We start from the raw sequence: 20,760 nt of genomic DNA on the forward strand, positions 1-20,760 counted from the left end.
GTTTCCATAGATAACCATCCTTTAGCAAGTCCGAGAGCACCAACACAGCAGACTACAGGGAATCACAAGGAGACGACAAGCGTTACAGAGACTTCCCCCCAATCCCTGGGACTGAACGCACAAACACCACCATGTACACTCACTCTATGTGAGGACCTTCAAGGAAAAAGGGCATATGGAGTGTTTTCCATTACTGCTGCTGTGTCTGCGGGCTCATAGGCAGGGAGTCTAGATATGACAATTAAAGGCGGGTCAACTGTATCATGAGAAAACAAGGCTACCGAGCTGTCTGGCTGCGGATAGATGTGTGGGTTAAGAACAGCCAATTATGATATAACTTAGAGAAATAGGAGATAACAAAACGACGTATTCAAGTCTCTGCTGAATACTATCTCCTTATAAAAATGGTGAAATGAATTTCTTGAAATAGAAAGCAACTATTTATCAATGGCCAGTGGGGGGTGGGGGGTGATTTTTTAATCACGTACCACATTAAGTATCTTGGCACACTAAAATATCATGTTTAACATGGTGTCTGGACTTATGAGTGGATACTAGGTTAAAAATGTGTACCTCAATATTAAAAAGATAGATTAAGTATATATATACTATTCACATTTGAAAATATTTAAAGACTTTTGTTCTTTGTCTATCATTTATGGATTATATTTTTGCTGAATCTACTGAAATACCCTTCCATACATATTGCAGAACTGCGAAGCCATTCTGTAAGGCAGCATGTATACTGATTTCTCTCACTTAAGCTGAGGTTGGCAAAAAATAGAATGAAGACATTCCCCACACGAGCCCTCTCTCCTTTTACACAGAATCCATTTCTAGTCTACCTTGGAAAGAAGAAAAGCAGAAGTGTTCATATTACCTCATCATCTTGATCTGACTCTGCCTCCTTTGGGTCCAAGATGCAATGCAGAGACAAGGAATATTATAACGGACAGCAGGGAAAAGAATATCAGGATATGAAAAGGACCGAGTAGGGAGCACAAAACGCAAGCTGATTTAGAAAGCAAAGCAAATGAAAAGAAGCCAAAAAAAAAAATATCAAGAACTATACATCCACAGCAAATTGTGACATCATTGAACGCATAAACACCACAAAACAAAAAAATCTGTGAACTTCCAGTGGAAGCCGAAGCACTCAACAGAGGACTGCATCAGACGATCCATAGGAATCGACACCACGATAACAAAGCTCAGTCTATACACGGACACGCATAAACCCAAGTTTAAATAAGAGCCGTCATCAGTGACAAAGCATTCCTTCACATCGGCAAGGCCAGGGAGAGTTAACACAAACCAGTCTCAACAGATACCTTTTTATGTGCCGGCAGAGTGATGTTTAAGTTGCAGACAGCTGTCTGAGGCAATCCTTTCGTTGTCTTTGCTTCTTTCAGAAAAGACAAACGACCACAGGGCTCTTGGCTGGTGTCTCTAATCTAGAAGAATGTGGAGGGTTGAAGGTTTATAGCAAAATACTCTCTGAAGCTTACTCTCTCCACCAGGGTCAGGCCTGTTTGTTTTAGAAAGCCCATCAAAGGGCAGGAATGATACTGGGAAAAGGTGGTAATAGCAATTACATGTCAAGTAGGGTGGTCACATTCACTTGGCAAGATGTGGAATGCCCAACTCTTGGCCTAAACATAGGCTCATGCTGTCTGCTTGTCTAATCCTGACAATTTGTTCTGGATTCTGGGTTTTAGCTATTTTCTTCCTGTCTAATGATTTCTTTTGCTCATAGCCTAGTAGAGAGAGAGTTTTAGTAACAAAATCAACAGCAAATAATGACAAAAAGAATAGTAATGATGATAATAACTAACAAGAGTGCATTTTCCTGTTACCTGAAGTGAAAGCTTGCCCTCGACTATTCTTGGGCTCCACTGAATATGAACCAAATACTAAATTTTGATTTCACTCATTGCTTGATTACTGAGGATTATCTAGTTATGAGATACATGTTATTATTCTACTTTGACTCTACAAACTTTAATTCAACCATCAAAATTTATTATGTTTTTAAAAGCTAACACCTGTTTTGCCTAATCATAACATTTTGCTGACTAGAAAGTTCATCGGGGTAGAAATGGACAAAACGTGACCTTGTTCTCAGGAGTTCAGGCTGGGCGGACTACAGCACTAAAGCCTGTTTCTAATTCTTTCAGCACATTGGGAAAAAAAGGCACAGAGCCTTGTTTGATGATGACTTACTTTGATGGAAAATGGCAGTCTGTTTTCTTTGAAAGAATAAAAGTTAAAAACAAGTTGATGTCCTCCTCTGGTGAGTGGGGCCAGGTTTCCATAGCAATCAACATAAATAGGCTTTCCTTCCAGAACCTTTTAGAGCAAATGAAATACACAGTTGATTTGAATTTGTGTTAGAACATTTTGGAGCTTGTGAGTCACATAAAAATAAAAGGTCGACATGTTTCTATGTGGCATTTATTAGACAATTACTTCTGTGGTGCTGCTTGCTACCAAAAAGCCTAACTCTACTGGCGCGCAATTCCCCAGCTGTGAATGGAAGGCATCCCAGGCACATGTACAAAGCAGAATTCTACACGGCTCTTTCTGATCGGTTCAGATATGTTGCAGAGAGGACCTGACCTCAATCGCTTATTCCTACAGATTTGGAAAGAATTTTATCTTTATTTTTCACTGCTAGATACTTACTTGTGTAGGCAGGTTAGTATTTCTTGTGCAAAATAAAATGGTGGAAATGCATCTAGATGGTGACTATGAAAATAGCTCAGTCACAGAAAAAAACAGAGATTATCAGGATGATTCATTTGTACCACGTGTCAAACAACATCACCCCAAAGACACAAAATAATGTGAGGCTGAACTTAGACTGCATTTTGACACAAAGAGTAAAATCAGTAATGTATCTGATATTTATAGTGAGTGCTAGTACGGTCTCAAAATAGAACCCCCTACCTGCAGGATTTAATGAAAAGAACTTGTTTTTGTGAACAAGGTACCTCGATATCTTTGCTTCTTGCAACTTCCTCAAAATTCTCTTGCTGTTCCAAGGGCTTGTCCACTTTGTCATCTGTCATACAGAAACACCGCAGGGAGGATTCCACAGGGTCGTTCATTTTGGCAAAAACAACAAACTTGGCCATGTAGGGAACGCATATTAATTCCCTGTACAACTGCGTGGCTAATCCAACAGTTTCTAAAACCTGATGGCAGTCTGCCAGCCAAAACCTGACAAAAACAAAGCAGAATGAAAGTGAGATGATTTTAAAGTCAAATCTTCAATAAGTTCACAATTAAAAAAAAATTAAGGTGTATATAAGCAAATAACCAAATATGACTTAACTCACTCGTGTAAAAGCAAAAAAAATGCTTATTCTATTTGTCAAACACAGACCCCTAGTGTATATTTAATTATAGTTTTGCTAAGGAGTTTTTTTCTTTACACTTTCCTCCTCCATATATTTTTTGTCCCTTTCTTACACATGATAAATGCTCCTATCTCTACTTTTTTTTTAACCATTTTATTGGGGGCTCATACCACTTTTATCACAATCCATACATACATCCATTGTGTCAAGCACATTTGTACAGTTTTTGCCATCGTCATTCTCAAAACATTTGCGTTCTACTTGAGCCCTTGGTATCAACTCATTTTTTCCGCTCCCTCCCCAACCCACCCTACCTCATGAACCCTTGATAATTTATAAATTATTATCTTGTCATGTCTTACACAGTTCCGACATCTCCCTCACCCACTTTTCTGTTGTCTGTCCCCCAGGGAGGGGGTTATATGTAGATCCTGGTAATTGATTCCCCTTTTCTACCCCACCTTCCCTCCACCCTCCCAGTATCGCCACTCTCACCACTGGTCCCGATTCCCTCAACACTATCCTAGATTCCCTGTGATCCTGTTCCTATCTGTACCAGTGTACATCGTCTGCTCTAGCCGGATTTGTAAGGTAGAATTGGGATCATGATAGTGGGGGGAGGAAGCATTAAAGAACTAGAGGAAAGTTGTATGTCTCATTGTTTAGCAACAAGGCACCCTGACTGGCTCATCTCCTCCCCGCTACTCTTCTGTAAGGGGATGTCCAGTTGCCTACAGATGGGCGTTGCGTCCCCACTCCGCACTCCCCCTCATTCACAATGCTATGACTTTTTGTTCTTTGGTGCCTGATACCTGATCCCTTCGACACTTTGTGATCACACAGGCTGGTGTGCTTCTTCCATGTGGGCTTTGTTCCTTCTCAGCTAGATGGCCGCTTGTTTATCTTCAAGCCTTTAAGAGCCCAGACACTCTCTTGGTAGCTGGACATCATCAGCTTTCTTCACATTTGCTTATGCACCCGCTTTGTCTTCAGCCATTGTGTCGGGAAGGTGAGCATCATGGAATGCCAGTTTAATAGAACAAAATGTTCTTGCATTGAGGGAGTACTTAAGTGGAGACCCAATGTCCATCTGCTACCTTAATACTAAACCTATAAATTATATGCACATAGATCTATTTCCCAATCATCATATATAAATGTATGTACATATGTACATGCCTGTATTTAGACCTCTATAAATACCCTTTGCCTCCTAGTTCTTACTCTATTTCTTTTTACTTTCTTTCCTCTTGTCCCACTATCATGGTCAGCTTTCATTTGGGTTTCAGTAATTCCTCTCGGTTACACTGCCCTTGATCAAGCCCTACCAGGCCTCCTACACCCTCCTCACCACTGATTTTGGATCAGTTGTTGTTCCATTGTCCCTGGGTTTGTTAACACCACTTCCTTTCCCTGACCGGCCCCTCTCCCATGTTCCCCCAGAACCATCGGTCCCGCTGTTTTCTCCTCCAGATTGTTTATCCAGCCTAGCCTGTCTACATAGACCTGTTCTCTACTTTTTACATGTTGAATTTATGGCTTTACCATTAGAAGGAGTGAGGATTTTAGGTGGAGGAGTGGGAGAGAAAGGAAAACCCTACAATTTTATGAATGGCTTAGAATTTCCTGTTGGAAGGAACAGGTCAAGTACCTTAGATCTTAAGAATTGGATAAAATGGCTTGTATTAAAAAGTGAAACTTTTAAATTAGAACCCACTTCATTAAAAGGAGGGGGAAAACCATACTTGCATTGCACACAATGATTTTTTTACTTTTTAAAAGATAATAAAATAAAGTAATCATTGCTTTTGGAATTCCTTATTTCCATACCTGGCTGAAACATTGGTTGTAAAGGAGACGCAATCCTTTATAAATGTCAAAGGAGTAGTTCCGGTGATGTCTTCCCACTGGGCGGGTGAAGTGCCCCCTGCGAGAACAAGAGCAGAGATGGTGGCTTTCTGATGGGAGGTGCCCCTGGTGAGATTCATTATTACCCTGTTTTCCTGTGTCGACAGGTACTAGCAAAACTTCAGCAACTGCAATTGAATGCGTGCGTGGAAAGTGGTTTTCTTCTTGACTCTCCTTCTGTAGTTTTAAACTGGCGTCTATCCTTATATTACTAGACCAAACAATTGCATTTCTGATTATCTGGATGCTAACCAATGGCTTAGCCTTGGGGCAACCACATTTCACAAGTACTTTCATAAGTAGAATGATGTGTCATTTCCACAATACAATTCATGTATATATTAAATATGTCACATTTTTAAAGAAAGTTAACCAGCAGCTCACTTTGTATTGACAGAACCATTGCATTTCCCAGAGGCAAAGACGAAATCAATTCTTAGAATAACCCCTGAAAATTAAACTTATCTTTAAATAAGCTTAGATTATCAGTTAAAACATAGATTAGATTTATCAAGTGGGGATTTGAATTGCAGGTCCTTATCACAGAATGTGTTTTCGTAAACCCTGTGTCTTCAATTCACTGGATTTTGCTGGTGGACAGAGAATTCGTGAAGGTTTTAATTATATCCCAACACTTCACTCCTATTGGTGCTGAATGGGGTCTCCAGAATTTATTGAATGTTCTGGTAGTCTAAAGGGTGTTATTGCTATCTAAACCACAGAGATATCATCTGAATGCTCTAATTGACTCAAGATATCTCCAGCACCTTAAAAGTGGTTTATTACTGTTGAATTTAAGAGCAGAAAGGGTGTGTGTGTGTGTGTGTGTAGCATTACCACATTTTCAGGAGAGTCATGAAACCAGTCACTTAAATAATCCCTTAGAATAGTCAACATTTTGATTCTCTTTCCTAGTCTTCGCGTGTTGACACAAGTGTCTGAAAGGGTTCTGTCTCTGCATGGAATCTCTACAAGTGCGAGCGTCCACAGGAGCACCGCAGTGACTTAAGCACACCTGTAATGCTGCAGAGTAGGCGCAGGTTGGGTGTGGTGTCCCCCTTGTCCCCATTGGCTACACCTTCTCCTGAAGGCGGGGGCACAGGAATGGTCATGGTGATTGGTTTGTGGAATTTCCTCCTCCTTGGTTCCACAGTGACAATTGGGCTAAATGTCGCTTTGTTTCCCAGGATCTTTTTCACCATTTCATCCGGAACAGGCTGGGCCTAGAGATGGAGAAAGAGCTTTTCAATGAGAATGGGTGTGCTTCCTTCATCAGAAAGTTGCCAACAAAACCTTTAGACCCATGGAAAGCATTCAGTAAACTACCTCAACGGCGGCAACTCTGCCCAGGAAAACATTGGGGATTAAGGAACAAAAAGGCATTCAAAGCTTTAAAGGATTTCAATTCTAGTCTAGGAAACATAACTTTTTACTTTGAATTTCGTTGCATTTGGGTAAAACATGGGAGGCAGTGAAGATACTGCTCTGCCGCTGAAGCCTGAAGTGGTCTCTTAACACTTCACTGACTGACTGACTTACAAACTAACTTTCTTCCTAGTTATTTCCCTCATGTAATCAGAAAAAGATATGTAAGGTCTAACTGGCATGAATAAATATAAGACAAGACTTTTCTTGCTAAAATTTACAGTCAGCTTTCCAAACTATATCAACTTCCAAAAGGTTTGGATCTAAACCAATGATTATGACTTATTTAAATCAACCCCAAAGTTTGAGGCATATAAGTTTCATTATTTCTGATTTTTATGTGACATAAATCACACCAAAAATGATCATTTTTAAAGACTGGGATATGTGCTCTTGGATGCTTCCATTGTTTCACCTACTGAGACCAATAACCTATGGTTAAAAATGTTGTCTTTGGTCAGGATCCAAGTGACACTTTGAAATACAAAAACCCTAAGCTACGTACCTTATTTACTAAGTCACTAACTTGGGGCTTCAGCTCATGTGAGCACTTTTCATTTGAAATAGATTAATGATTCTTAAAACTGCCTAATGCATTATTTACCAAAGTCATTAAGAGTGAGTTATGATTAATCCGCCCCCCCCCCCCTAGCAGAGCTGCTGCCTACATAGGGGTCAGGAAACCCTTTGGGGCAGTTACCTGGAGGCCCACTCGAATTCTCTTGGTTAAAGCGCCCTCTGGGAAGGACGCCTGGACAAGGGGCACCGTGGTACTGCTCAGAATGCCCCCTTCAGGGCCGATCTGGTTGCTTTCCTGCTTAATGCGTGAAACCACCGCAAAATACTGGGGGAAATCCTTAGTGATAATCCTGCAGATGCGCTTTTTCCCTAACTCCTCTGGGCTATCAAGTTCTGAAAAGACAAATAAATGAAAGAGCCATGAGAATAACACATTCTGAAGCAAGTGGAGATGTCATTTAGACAATCAAGATGATTTCTATTCAATAGTAGGAGCAGAGTTTTTATAATCAAGAGAAATCTGTAGTGGCTTTAAAGGTGGATAGCAACTTCTCTAAAATATTAAACAGCTTTTCATATGCAGGATTTATAGGCAAGTATTTTCACTGAAGAGAAACAAGTTGGCATTTTACCATTCATGGACACATTTCCACTCATCAATATCTCCCTCTGGATTATTTGTACATCCACCTTCCTTGAAAAAGCTGCGCACAGTAGGAATGAGTCAGAAAGGAGCAGGACCTCACAAGAGGGAAGTATTGGCATCAGTATGTCCGAACGGTTCAAAAACAGAAGTTTGAAACCCTCTGAACACTTCTTACCCCAATGATTGGAATCCCCAACACCCATTTCTGTCTGTCACTGACAGCCCTCCCACAGCAAACTTAATATATTGATGGATGAAACCCTGCCTCCACTCAGTCCATCTCCATAGCTACGTCCTCCCCTGCTGTCCTAACATGCGAGGGCACCACCGTTTGCCCAGGTCCCCGATCTAATAACAGTTCCCCTCAGACTTAATGATGCGTCTAGTTGATTCCCATTTGGCAATAGCACCTTTTCCTGCCACCCAATCAATTCAGACCTTATCCTGGCTTGTCTCGATTGCTAAGACTACCTCTCCGGCCATCTACCCAGCATTCTTTTTCCAGTACTCCAATCTCTCCCTCCCAGGTCACCAGGTAGAATCTCCTTTAAAAGCCAACTTTGACGCAGAATTCTGTCGGTTTATTAACAATGAATGATTTAAAAAATCATACGGAACAATAAATATTCGAATTTCACCCAGAATATTTTGAAAAAGTGGGTTGGTGAGAGAGCATTTGTCACTGAAGATATTGAAACTCATATTCAAAACCTCACTGCTACTGAGCCCATTTGGACCCACGGTGACCTAGTACAGGGTTTCTGAGACTGCCAGTCTTCATGGTCGGAACAGACAGTCTTAGCTTTCTCCCAGAGTCCAGGTGGATTTAACTCACTGACAGTGCAGTTGGCAGCCCAATGCCAGGGCTCCTTTAAAACACACTTCGGAGAACCACAATATAACTATGGTGCCTGTATAAGCAGAGGATTAAGGATAAAGAATCCAGAAAGACATTCAAGTTTAATCTTATCTACACACAGACATACATATGCACTCGATTTCACACGCACACACACGATCTATGTAAGTCATGATATATACTTTTTATATATGTTATGTATCTAAATTAATCTGTATGAATTAGATTCACATATTTGAATTTTAAGTCACTGGAGAAAAGACAGTTTCTTTGAAAGAGGGTATTGAGGTAACTGAAAGTCTCTTTGAAAAAAAACCAAAGCTCAATCACTACCTCTTGCCATAAATACTTAAAATTCCATTGGACAAAAAGCCTAGCTACTTTAAATACCGAAACAACTCCAGAAAACGTGGGGGACTGTGCCTTTGGTAGGAGAGATTTTTCTGACGTACAACTGGTAAGCCAACTACCCAGGCTGGGGCTTCTAGAGTCTAAACCAGAAAACTGCCACCGAATTCTCCTGCCAACCAGAAGAAAGAGTAAACTAGAAGCTCTCCTCACAGGCAGTCTGCAGCCACCAGAGGGCGTGAGGCATCTTCCAAAAGATGCAGAGGACTGCGTATTTCTCAGCAGTTTCCGGATTGATGCTGCAGGTATGAGCCCATATAAAGAGCTGCTCTACTTCCTGAAAATGAATAGAAATGGGTTGGGAGGAATCGCCGCATTGTTCACTCAGTGTGGCCTGGCCACATACACATCGAACAGCTTTTAGTAAGTCCCTGAAGCCACCCCAGAGCTGACGTGCTCAAGCGCATCTAGATGCAGCAGAGGAGCAGTCAACGGAGAAGCTTCAGAGCTCTAAGGGCACAACCGAGAAGATGCCAAGGGCACACGCTATACCCAATTTCTGACAGCTGTTAGGATTTGCTGGTCCTGTTTTATCTTTACTTTTTGTTTTTAGGACACCGATTAGCAATTTCTCTCCTAACATTCAACTTGTCTAATGCTGACTGTCAGTGTTTATTTACCAAGTATTTTGAAGATATGCCTCAAACTAACCAGTGTGAATTTCAGGCACTGCAGTAGGGAGTCAGTTTCAGCTGTAGCAGCTCTACAGGGCAGGGAGGAGCCGTCCAGTGTGGTTCCGATTCTGTACCGCTACAGGAGTGGACTGCCTGGTCTATCTGCCCAGAGGACTGGGGTTCGCGAACCGCTGACTTTGTCACTAGTGGCTCTACATGTAACCACGCTGCCACCAGAAAGCCCACAGTGGGGAAGTGTGGTAAAGTAGGGTTCCCGTGTGCCAGTCTCCACATAAATTATTCATGCACAACATTCTTAAACTACACAGATGCTCACTCCTCTGCATGATGAAACTGAGAACCTCTAACTCCACTTCACCGGGTCACATGCTTTTCACTCTGGAGAAAGACCAGGCTTGCTGCCCCTTGTCCTTGGAAGACGGCGGGGCAGCTCTACTCCGTCCACAGGGTCATGTCAGTCGGGACGGACTCAGAAGTCGAGAGTTTGGTGTCGGATCCTTTCGACACGTGAGCCTAAAATACCTGTAACTCCCTGCCCCGCCCCCCGAAAAACACATACATAAAAGGAGAGTTGATCGAAGAATTACAGTTACTCCAGAATACCTGTATAAGTAAGAAGTTCTATAGACAGTAGGTCAAGGTGAGAAGCAAGAGGCATAATGAAATTCTTATGAGTAAAAAATCCTATCACGGGGACTTACTGACCAGCAACAGAAAAGATGTTAAATAAATTATTATATATTCATACTATAGAATACTGTACAATATTAAAAAGCAAAGGGTCCCGTGTATTTGTTCCAGTATATAAAGCTCTCCAAGACATATTAAGCATTTATATATATAACCTCATTATCAATTAACAAACCTTAACGTGTACATATATAAATTCTGAGAAATAATTCAGTAATAGTGGGCGTTAAAGGGAAGAAGGAAGCATGAACTGTTATAATGAATTTATAAACAGCAGGTGCCTCTCAGGAGGCCCCCGCGGCATGGTAACTATACTTCATGGGGTTTTCAGTGGCTGACTTCTCAGATCACCTTTTTTAAAATTCGAGGTGTCCCTGGTTGACTTGACTCTTTAGCTTAGTACCAGGCATGGGAAGGGGAGCCACCGGCGCAGTGGTCATGCGTTGGGGCTGCGATCCGCAAGGTCAGCAGTTGGTAATCACCAGCCGCTCCTCAGGAGAAAGACAGGATTTCTACTCCCATAAAAGCTCCAGTTGGACACTCAAGGGGCAGTTCCACCCTGTCCTGCAGGGTTGCTACGGGTTGGCATCGATTCAATGGCAGTGAGTTTGGTATTTTTGATTCGAGGCATATTAACAACACGTACCACTAGTACAGTGATACAAAGAAGAAACAATCCGAGCATTTTCACGTACGGTCAACTTGAACACACTTTCCAGATTTCTTGCCTTTGAAAAAGAAGCTGAGATACAACAATGAAATGCTCAAATGCTTGAAAACAGGCAACACAAGGCCCCACTGGCTGGAGAAGGATGCGGGACGGGGCGAAGGGAGGGTCTGGGTACTCATGCCACTTGGAAGCCTAATCTGCAGCCACATTACGTAGCATCATGGGCACCCTCCTCCAAGGCTTCGGATTCCAAGGAAAATTTTAATATGTATTAAAATTAGGGTCACCCTGCCCCCGATAAACTATGAAGTAACTAAGTTAAATTCTATTAAATTATATTATGCTTGGTATTACAGCCTGACACAGAACAGGGACTCAATAAGTGTCCACTGCATAAAGAAATAAACCAGGAATTCATGAGACTCACGTGCTTTCCATGACAGATATTTGTGTCACTCTCTAAGTTTTGCTTGAAAATAAATGTAGCACTTATATCGAATAGTTTCTTTTTCATTCTTTTCAAAAGAAAAATGGCAGTTGAGATAGGAGCACACATCTTCTAATCTTTAATCTACTTTCTCCTTTTTTATTTAAGAAAATTGAAATACATGACTTCCACTTCTTTCCCCTCCAGTCCCGGGTTACCTTTGAAGACTGTTTCTCTCTATGGGTAAACCTTCGGTTGACTTTTAAAAAAAAATCATTTTATTGAGGGCTCGTACAATTTTTATCACAATCCATACATCCATCCATTGTGTCAAGCACATTTGTACATTTCTTTCCATCATCCTTCTCAAAACATTTCCTTTCTACTTGAGCCCTTAATATCAGCTCCTCATTTTTCCCCTCCCTCCCCACCCACCTCTCTCATGAACCCTTCATAATTCATAAATTATTATTATTTTGTCATATTTTACACTGTCCGATATCTCCCTTCACCCACTTTTCTGTTGTCCATCCCCCAGGGAGGGGGTTATATGTAGATCCTTGTAATCGGTTCCCCCTTTCTACCCCACCTTCCTTCCACCCTCCCGGTATCGCCACTCTCACCACTGGTCCTGAAGGGATCATCTGTCTTGGGTTCCCTGTGTTTCCAGTTCCTATTTGTACCACTGTGCATCCTCTGGCCTAGCCAGATTTGTAAGGTAGAATTGGGATCATGATAATGGGGGGAGGAAGCATTAAAGAACGAGAGAAAGTTGTATGTTTCATCGTTGCTATACTGCACTCTGACTGGCTCATCTCCTCTCTGCAAGCCTTCAGTAAGGGGATGCCCCATTGCCTACAGATGGGCTTTGGTTCTCCAATCTGCACTCACCCTCATTCACAATGATATGTCTTTTTGTTCTTTGATGCCTGATACCTGATCACACGTGGTCACACAGGCTGGTGTGCTTCTTCCATGTGGGCTTTGTTGCTTCTGAGCTAGATGACCGCTGGTTTATCTTCAAGCCTTTAAGAGCCCAGACACTATATCTTTTGATAGCCGGGCACCCTCAGCTTTCTTCCCTTTGGTTGAGTGTTAATGGCAGCAGCCTCACACGATATTTGCCCTTTGGAGATTGACTACTTTCACTCAACACAGGGTCCTCCAGGTTCATCACTTTTAATGCCAATGAAGTCCAATTATTATGTTCATACCTGGGAAATTCATTTACTTGACACCCAAAATGAATTAAAAATCCAAGAGAATATAAAGTGCCTCTAGAAAGTTACTTATGTTGAAAACAACATAAAAAGATATCAGAGAAGTCAGGTTTCCAAACAAAAGCAATAAAGTCTGACGATGCAGAAGTGACGACCACCAGGGATCTTTCTGGGGTTGACTTCGTAATCATTCACATTTATAATGGTCTATTATCCAGGTCAGAAAAGGAGGGCTATAGGGCCAAGAATCTTTGTGGTGCGTCTATCCTGTGTTCAGGGGGGCGGTGGGTAACAAAAATATGCCGTGAGGCACAACTGTGACTGTATCACATCCCATCATACCCACACGTCCTCAGCTCCCCTTGCGCTTTGTCCAAAGTATTCAGGCGATCACTCCCTGACCCGCTTAACCTCATGTAATACTGTCAATTCTGCAGCTTGTCCAAGGACCTATCCTGAGGATATATTGTTACAGGATGTTGAAATATATATATTCCGTAATTAACCTGTACTCTCCTAGTAACACCCTTTTTGAGCCCTTTCCACCCTGGAAACTATCCCACTACAACACGAGAGCATCCATTCTAACCAAATCTGGTCCACTCTGCAAGCCCGAAAGGACAGTCATAATCCACAGTGGAGACTGAAATTAAAGACATCTGGTCACGGAACGAAAAGTCACTGGACAGATGTCGCCTGACCAACGCAAACAACATTTAAAAGCTAAGTGTCCAACAAGGCATTTTCTAGCCTTGGCCCCATCCAGATACATATTCATAACCACGCCTTTGAAATCTGATACATAAATCCTTCATTTTACTTCTTGGTGTATTCATCTAAGATTGCAGATTCCCTTTTCAGGAGCTTCCGTTTCAGGCAACTCTAGTCCTGGCTTGCTTCTGGTTTTTCCCTTCCACTTTCGTCTAGTCTCAGCCGCATCAAGCCGGACCTGGTGAGTAAGACTGAGATGCCATATCATCCATAGCATCCAAAATAGGACACCAGGATTCCATGAGAAGCAATCCAAAGACTGACGTGGTCTAATATGGGGGGAAGGGGTGTGTGTTTATGTGGCAAAATTTGAAAAACAAAAAACTTACTTTTTTATAGTTTTGTTTTTAAAAAGAATGTCTGATTTCATTTTTCCTTTAATAAATAACTCATTGTCTAGAAAAAAAAAGGATGTGTTGAACTATCCCATAGCTACAAAATTAAAGGGGAAAAAGAACGTAAATTGTTACAGGGTAAGCCAGTAACCATAAGAATAACTAGGAACTTTTACCCTTTGAGGATGATCTCTACGGTTTAGGACTACAAAAGAACCCAGTGATGCCGTTCTATCTGACTTTTATTATCGCTTATTAGTAAAGCTTTCACAAGGAAAGAAAATGCGAGGGAAAAGAGGTGAATGGTGAAAGAGGGAGATTTGGTCGGAAGGAAGGCTTGCAATGAACGCTTCCTGAAGGTCTACTTTGTGATCGGTCATTATGATTGCACTCCCACAGTTTTAGTGAGGGGTGTCTTTCCTGAGATTCAGAGGTTAAGTGACTTGCCAAGCTTTGCAGATCCGTTTTGGAACTGAGATGAGAACCTGGGCTCAGGAAGCGGGGAAGGAGAGAAGGCACAGACACAGCCGTGGGCTTAGCCACGTGTGCTGAACACAGTGCGTGCCTTTGTAGATGGCCTGGCCCACAAATGGTGCTTCGCCAACTGAGAAGTACCGAAGAGACCTGCAAACATAGCTCAAAAGAGGGTGTGACTTCTTGTTGCCCATTCTACAAACAGACGCCTCTACTAGTCTGTCAGGTTGTTATACTGTGGGGCTTTCTTTGAGGGTTGCTCTGATGCTGGAATTTATGCCACTGGTATTTCAAATACCAAAAGAGTCACCTATAGTCGATAGGTTTCAGAAGAGTTTTCAGATGACGACAGATGAAGAAGAATTTGAGAGGCTGGTCATGGAAAACTAGCTCTTGGAACCCTGATGGCTAGCACCAATGGAATTCCAGAAGGTGAGCCCTTTGGGTGGGGAGGTATCCAAAAGTCAAAACAAGACTGCTTCCTCCAAGAAGATTCAACCTAAATGATGAATGGATGGATCAAAGGGGCCTGTGTGTGTAGAAACAGCTGAAAATGTCCAGGGGTAATTAGAGCATGGGGTTACAAATTATGAATCTAGGAAAATCAAAGTAATCAAAGTGAAATGAAGTGCACAAAGATTAATATTCTAGGCATCCGTGAAATAGATTGGTATTGTCGGTTTTGAATCAAGCAATCATAGAGTCTACTTTGCTGGGAATGATATATTGAAGATAACTAAATTATTATTGAATGATTATGACTAAATGACATCTTGAAGATGACCATGATTAAGCAGATCATTTCAAAACCATCTTTAAGTACAACGCTGTCCGTAATAGGATAGTACCCATGCACCTACCTGGAAGACCAGTTAATGGGACTGCAACCAGGCATGCCAAGGATGAGGACGTTCTAGCTTTTAACCAACTTCTACAGTCTAAAATTGATGAAATAATCAACCGAGCTATATTAAGAGTTACTGATGACTGGAATCTGACAGTGGGAAACAAAACAGAAGGATGAGCGTTTTTTAAAAGGGCCTTGAAGACAGAGCTGATTCCAAAGATCCCATGTTAACATTTTAGAAGATCAACAACTTATTCCTTGCAAATGATTTTTTTCAACATCAATAGCAACTATAAACACGGATAATGCTCATGGAATACACAGAAATCAAATCACTTACATCGGGAGAAAGAGACAATAGAGACTGTCGGTATCATCAGTCAGAGTAAGGACAGCAGGAGAGTACAAGAAAGAGGCTCTCATTTATAAGTTAAAACTGAAGCCGAAGGACTTGTTAAAACAAGTCCAGGAGAATCCAAATAGAACTTGGAGTTTACCCCACCTGAGTTTAGAGACCATCGCCAGAAAAGATTTACTACACCGAACACGAATGACTGAAGACCAGACAAGTTTGGGCTGACATCAAGGACACACATGTGAAGAAAACAAAAAGTCCGTTAAAGGACAGGAAAGAGAGAAAAGACCAAAACAGATGTCAGAAGACACTTTGCAACTTGTATGTGAAGGCAGAATAATTCAAACAAAAGGAAGACGTGATGGTGCAAAAGAGTTGAACAGAAGTTTTCAAAGGATAGCTTGAAGTATTATAATGAAATGTGCAAAAACCTGGGGTTATAAAATTAAGTGAAAAACATGATTGACATTTTCCAAGCTGAATGAACGGAAGCAAAATGTAAGCCTTAAGATCATTCTACAACAGTTGCAACAGCACTTTGACAGGGAGCTGCCAGCGGTTCAGACCAGATGCAGAAAAGGACGCGGAGCAAGAGATATCGTCGTCGCTGATGTCACAGGGATCTTGGTCCAAGGCAAAGATCACGAGAAAGTCATTTTAGTTGTGGTTCACTGACTATACCGAGGCATTCGACTGTGTGGACCATGATAAACTCCGATACCCGTGAGAGGAATGGGAATTCTGGAACGATTCACTATGCTCATTCGGAACCTGTATACAGATTAAGAAGCAGGTTTAAAATCAGGAAAGATGTGCGCACAGGTTGTATCATTTCACCATCCTTGTTCTGTCTGTATGCTGAGCCAATCATGGATCACATGAAGAAGAGTGCAGCACCAACACAGGAGGAAGGCTTGGTAACAACCTCAGTGTGCACATGACACAGCCTTGCTTGCCGAAAGTGAGGAGGGCTTGAAAGGCTTGCTCATGAAAGTCAAAGATGGCAGCCCTCGGTATGGATGACAACTCAATGTAAAGAAGACCTAAAGCCTCACGACTGGACCACTAGGTAACAGCATAATAAACAGAGAAAAGGTTGAAGTTGTCAAGGATTTTGTCTTACTTGTCTCCATTGCTCATGGAAGCAGAAGTGAAGAGGTCCAAAGACATGTTGGATTAGATAAATCTGCTGCACAAGACCTCTTTAGAATACTGAGGAGCAAGGCTGCTACTTTAGGGACTGAAGTGCACCTGACACAAGCCATGGTATTCACTATTGCAGCATATGCACGTGAAAGTTGGACACTGTTTAAGGAAGACCGTGCAAGAATAGATGCATGTGAATGGTGGTCTACAGAAGAATACTGAACTGAATCATGGACTGAAGGACAAACCAATCTGTATTGGAAGAAGGGAGGCCAGAGGCCTCCTAAGAGGCAAAGATGGCAAGACTTCATGTTAGATACTTTGGACATATTGTTAGGAGAGACCATCGTGTTTGGTAAAACGGAGGGAAAGCAAAAGAGAGGAAGGCCTTCGACAATACCAGAGGCTGCAGCCATGGGCGCAGGCATCAGACCAATAGTGAGGATGGCACAGAACCAGGTAGTGCTTCCTTCAGCTCTGCCTGGGGTTGCACCAGGTTCAAGCTGACTTAACTATGCTAACATACATAAACACATATATAGAAAATATTGGACTGGAATTCTTGTATATATGAGGGGTACCCAAATATATCCAGAATTTTTCTCTCCAAAGCTATGTATTTAATTGTGTGGGTTTTTTTAAAAACTAAACAACCTTATCACCTTCAAAATACTCTCCATTATACTTATTACATTTGTTAAATCTGAAATTCTATTCTTGGAAATATTTTTCAAACTCATCTGTTTGGATGGCTGACAGCGCCTCCCTCATATTTTTCTTCACCTCTTCTATGTCATCAAATCACTGTCCTTTCATGTCCCTCTTCACTTGTGGAAACAAAGAGAAGTTGCACGGAGTGAGATCAGATAAGTAAGGTGTGTGGGGCAAGAGAGGAACTTTTTTTTTTTGCCAAAACCTGGCATACTGAGATGGCTGCGTGGGCAGATGCATTGTCGTGGTGACAAAACCAGTCCCCCATCTGCCACAAATTAGGCCTTTTTTGTCGCACACTTTTATGCAATCTTTTCAGAACCTCTAAAGAGAAAGCTTGGTTAACAGTCTGACCTGGTGGAATGAACTCCAAATGCACCATAAGTCTACACTTTTGTTCATTTAGTAAGTTGATGGACATCCAGAATGAGGTTTGTCATCACTCAACATTTCACCTTTTTAGAAACAAGAAAACCACTGGGTACACTTGAGTTTTTCCTTGTAAGCTGTGTTCAACATCACAACAGTTTCACTGGCATTTTTTTCCCTAGCAGGAAACAAAATTTCACATCCACACACTGTTTTCTTAAATCAGTCATCATAAAAAAGCAAGGTTTGAACAAAACTGCTTTTACGAAAAAAATCCAGCGTGACCAGAGAGAACCTTCCCAGGCAATGCACTAACTCAGAATGAGTTGCTTGATGCTCACCTAGCTGGAAAAATGCACACTATAACAGCTCCGCTCTGTCCAGCATAATTCCGGGTTTGTGTGTGGGGGGGTACCCCCTTGTAGGTATTTACCTTTGCTACAAATATATGACTGTGGTGGAGCATAGAGTAGGCAGTTATAGAAACTTCTTACATATAAACAAGTACCTTGATGTAATAAGCTGTATGAGCCTGGGGCTCAGGACCACAGAATGAGTGCACACTAACGTCAATTAGCATAACATAGTCCACCAATTTAAAAGGGGGCATAGTAGAAGATTCTAGACAGAGTGGGAGAATGTATGAAACAAAACTCAACATCGTAAAAGAGATGAGGCTTACTAGTCAGAGACTGGGAGAACCCCCAAGATGAAAAGAAAACAAAAATCCTTAAAACTGTACCCAAAAGTAGCACCATAATCAGATGAAGACTCAACTGAAGTGTTAAGGATTTAATTTTGCTTGGATCCACAATCAATGTCCATTGAAGGAGCAGTCAGGAAGTCAAAGAATGTATGCCATTCAGCAAATAAAAGAGGAAAACTGTCACTTGGAAAATTAAAGTGCCCCCAGCCCATAGAATTTTCAGTTCCTTCATATGCGCCTGAACACTGGGCAAGGAATCAGAAAATCAAAGAGGAATTGATGCCTTTGAATTATGGTGTTGATGAAGAATATTAAATACACTACGGGCTTTGAGAAGAATGGACACAGGTGCCTGGCCCACTGTGGACATCAGGAAAAGGATCTCATCTTGGTAAAGGAGAGGGTCAGTAAGTAAGAGGAGGCTCCTCAAGGAGATGGACTGATACACGAGCTGCAACAATGGGTTCACTCACAGCAGCACTTACGTTGTTGGCACAGGACTGGGCGGTGCTTCATTCCACTGGACACATGGTTGCTATGAGCGGCCCCTGGCTTGCAGGCACCTCACAACAACATCATGAACAGAAAGGTCTGACTACAGAGACACTTTCTGCTCCCCCAAGAAATAGAAGCTAATATTCTACAGATTGGTTCCGTGGATGAATAATACATTTAAGTACCTTGTATTAACTTTATTTGTAAAAGGTGGACAGAAAATTCTATGTAATTGCACGTTGGAACATGAAAATAAAAACAATGTACTGTTTTGCAAATGTGAAAGTCCATAGCAACCTTACTACAATGATGCATTCATAATAGGACTGATGTTCATGCTTTGAGTAGATGAGTTACTTAGATTCAAAGCTTTCTAATAATCATCCTGGTTCGTTGTGCCTTAAGCGAACCAGGCACATGATTATTGTCTCTGTAACCTAGTGAAGTCAGAAAATTACTCTTTCTTCTGTACCAAAGTAAGATTTTGAAAACCGTGTGCGAGTTGGTCAGTTAGGAGAGAATATCACACTTCAAGTGTTTCACAAAGGGCTAATGTTTTAATTTACGGTTTAATTTTTGGTCAAGGGAATGTTCTGCTCAGGTTGGCTCTAAGAATAAGGTGTTTGATATTGAGGGATAGAAGAAATCAGAGTCCTAACACATTAGAATTCAAAAAGGTAAACTAGCTGGTATGTGTTTGTGGATGGTCAGTGGATATGCACCTTGGCCTCAAGTGTCTCTCAGCAACCAGTGAACCCGAGAGGCCAGACAAGTTGCTGTCCTTTACTGAGCTGCCTACGTTCCTCATCTATCTGATCAGGACAAGGAAGTCTCCCTCTGGGTAGATATGATAAATAACATAAAACCACTCAGTATAGTTTTGGACATTTAGTAAGTTATAAAAGCCAGACACTTTCCCCAAAGTTACATAGCTTGGGAACAGAGAGCCAGACCTAGCGGGCAGAAGAGCTAATACACACATTAGAGATTAAAAACAAAACCCAAACCATCATAATGCCTCTGCTTTGTACAAATCTGAATTGCTTTCCTTATAATTCTAATCAATTTTTTTGAAGAAGAGAACTAAATGTTAGATAAACTGGAGGAAATTAATAAAAGACAAATGTATAGTACTGAACATGACTGAGGAATATATGAAGCAGAAGAACCAATTATCTCATGACAATATTTTAGGATTTATAATCATTCCTGTCTCTGGAATAAGACTTCAGCTCCCTCTGAATATGTGCCTCCGGTCGCAAATTCGCCCACAGCACACTCACATAACTACCACGGAATAGATTCCGACTCACGGTGAGCCTGGATGGCAGAATGGAACGGCTCCTTCAAGCTTCTAAGACTGTCCACATTTACAGGAACAAGGCGAGCGCACACGCGTGCACACACACCACCACCACACCGTAACATCAAATGATATAACTAGGCTTTTCTCCCGTGGAGCCCTGGTGGCACAGTGGTTACCAGTTGGGCAGCTAACCACAAGGTCAGCTGTTCAAAACCACCAGCCGCTCCTCAGGAGACAGATTGGGCATTCAACTCCTGTAAAGAGTTACTTATTATCTCGGAAACTCAAAGGGGGCAGTTCTACCCTGTCCTATATGGCTCTTAGGAGTTGCCATCAACTCAACAGCAATGAGTTTATGAGTTTTCTTCCTTGACGTAAGCATATTTTTTTTTTAATTTTTTAAACATTTTATTAGGGGCTCATACAACTGTTATCCCAATCCATACACACATCAATTGTGTAAAGCGTATTTGTAC

The 20,760-nt window shown here is 41.6% G+C and overlaps 1 protein-coding gene across 12 annotated transcripts in view; it reads right to left on the reverse strand.

The window, feature by feature from the left end:
* ANK3 (ankyrin 3) overlaps positions 1–20,760 on the reverse strand; it is a 378,044-nt gene that overhangs the window by 56,146 nt on the left and 301,138 nt on the right. For 9 of the 12 annotated variants that reach the window (XM_045291321.1, XM_045291325.1, XM_045291322.1 and 6 more), the window contains 7 exons: positions 7,396–7,607; positions 6,286–6,493; positions 5,193–5,289; positions 2,994–3,222; positions 2,224–2,349; positions 1,332–1,454; positions 881–907 (listed from right to left, as the gene is read on the reverse strand). In XM_045291321.1, the coding sequence (XP_045147256.1) occupies positions 881–907; positions 1,332–1,454; positions 2,224–2,349; positions 2,994–3,222; positions 5,193–5,289; positions 6,286–6,493; positions 7,396–7,607 (1,022 nt within the window). The remainder of the gene's footprint in view (positions 1–880; positions 908–1,331; positions 1,455–2,223; positions 2,350–2,993; positions 3,223–5,192; positions 5,290–6,285; positions 6,494–7,395; positions 7,608–20,760) is intronic. The other 3 variants (XM_045291330.1, XM_045291331.1, XM_045291332.1) reach the window with 1 other exon arrangement.

The sequence above is a fragment of the Echinops telfairi genome, unplaced genomic scaffold, assembly GCF_000313985.2.
Source record: "Echinops telfairi isolate 266 unplaced genomic scaffold, ASM31398v2 ScPeMD7_70;HRSCAF=299, whole genome shotgun sequence".
Lineage (NCBI taxonomy): Eukaryota > Metazoa > Chordata > Mammalia > Afrosoricida > Tenrecidae > Echinops > Echinops telfairi.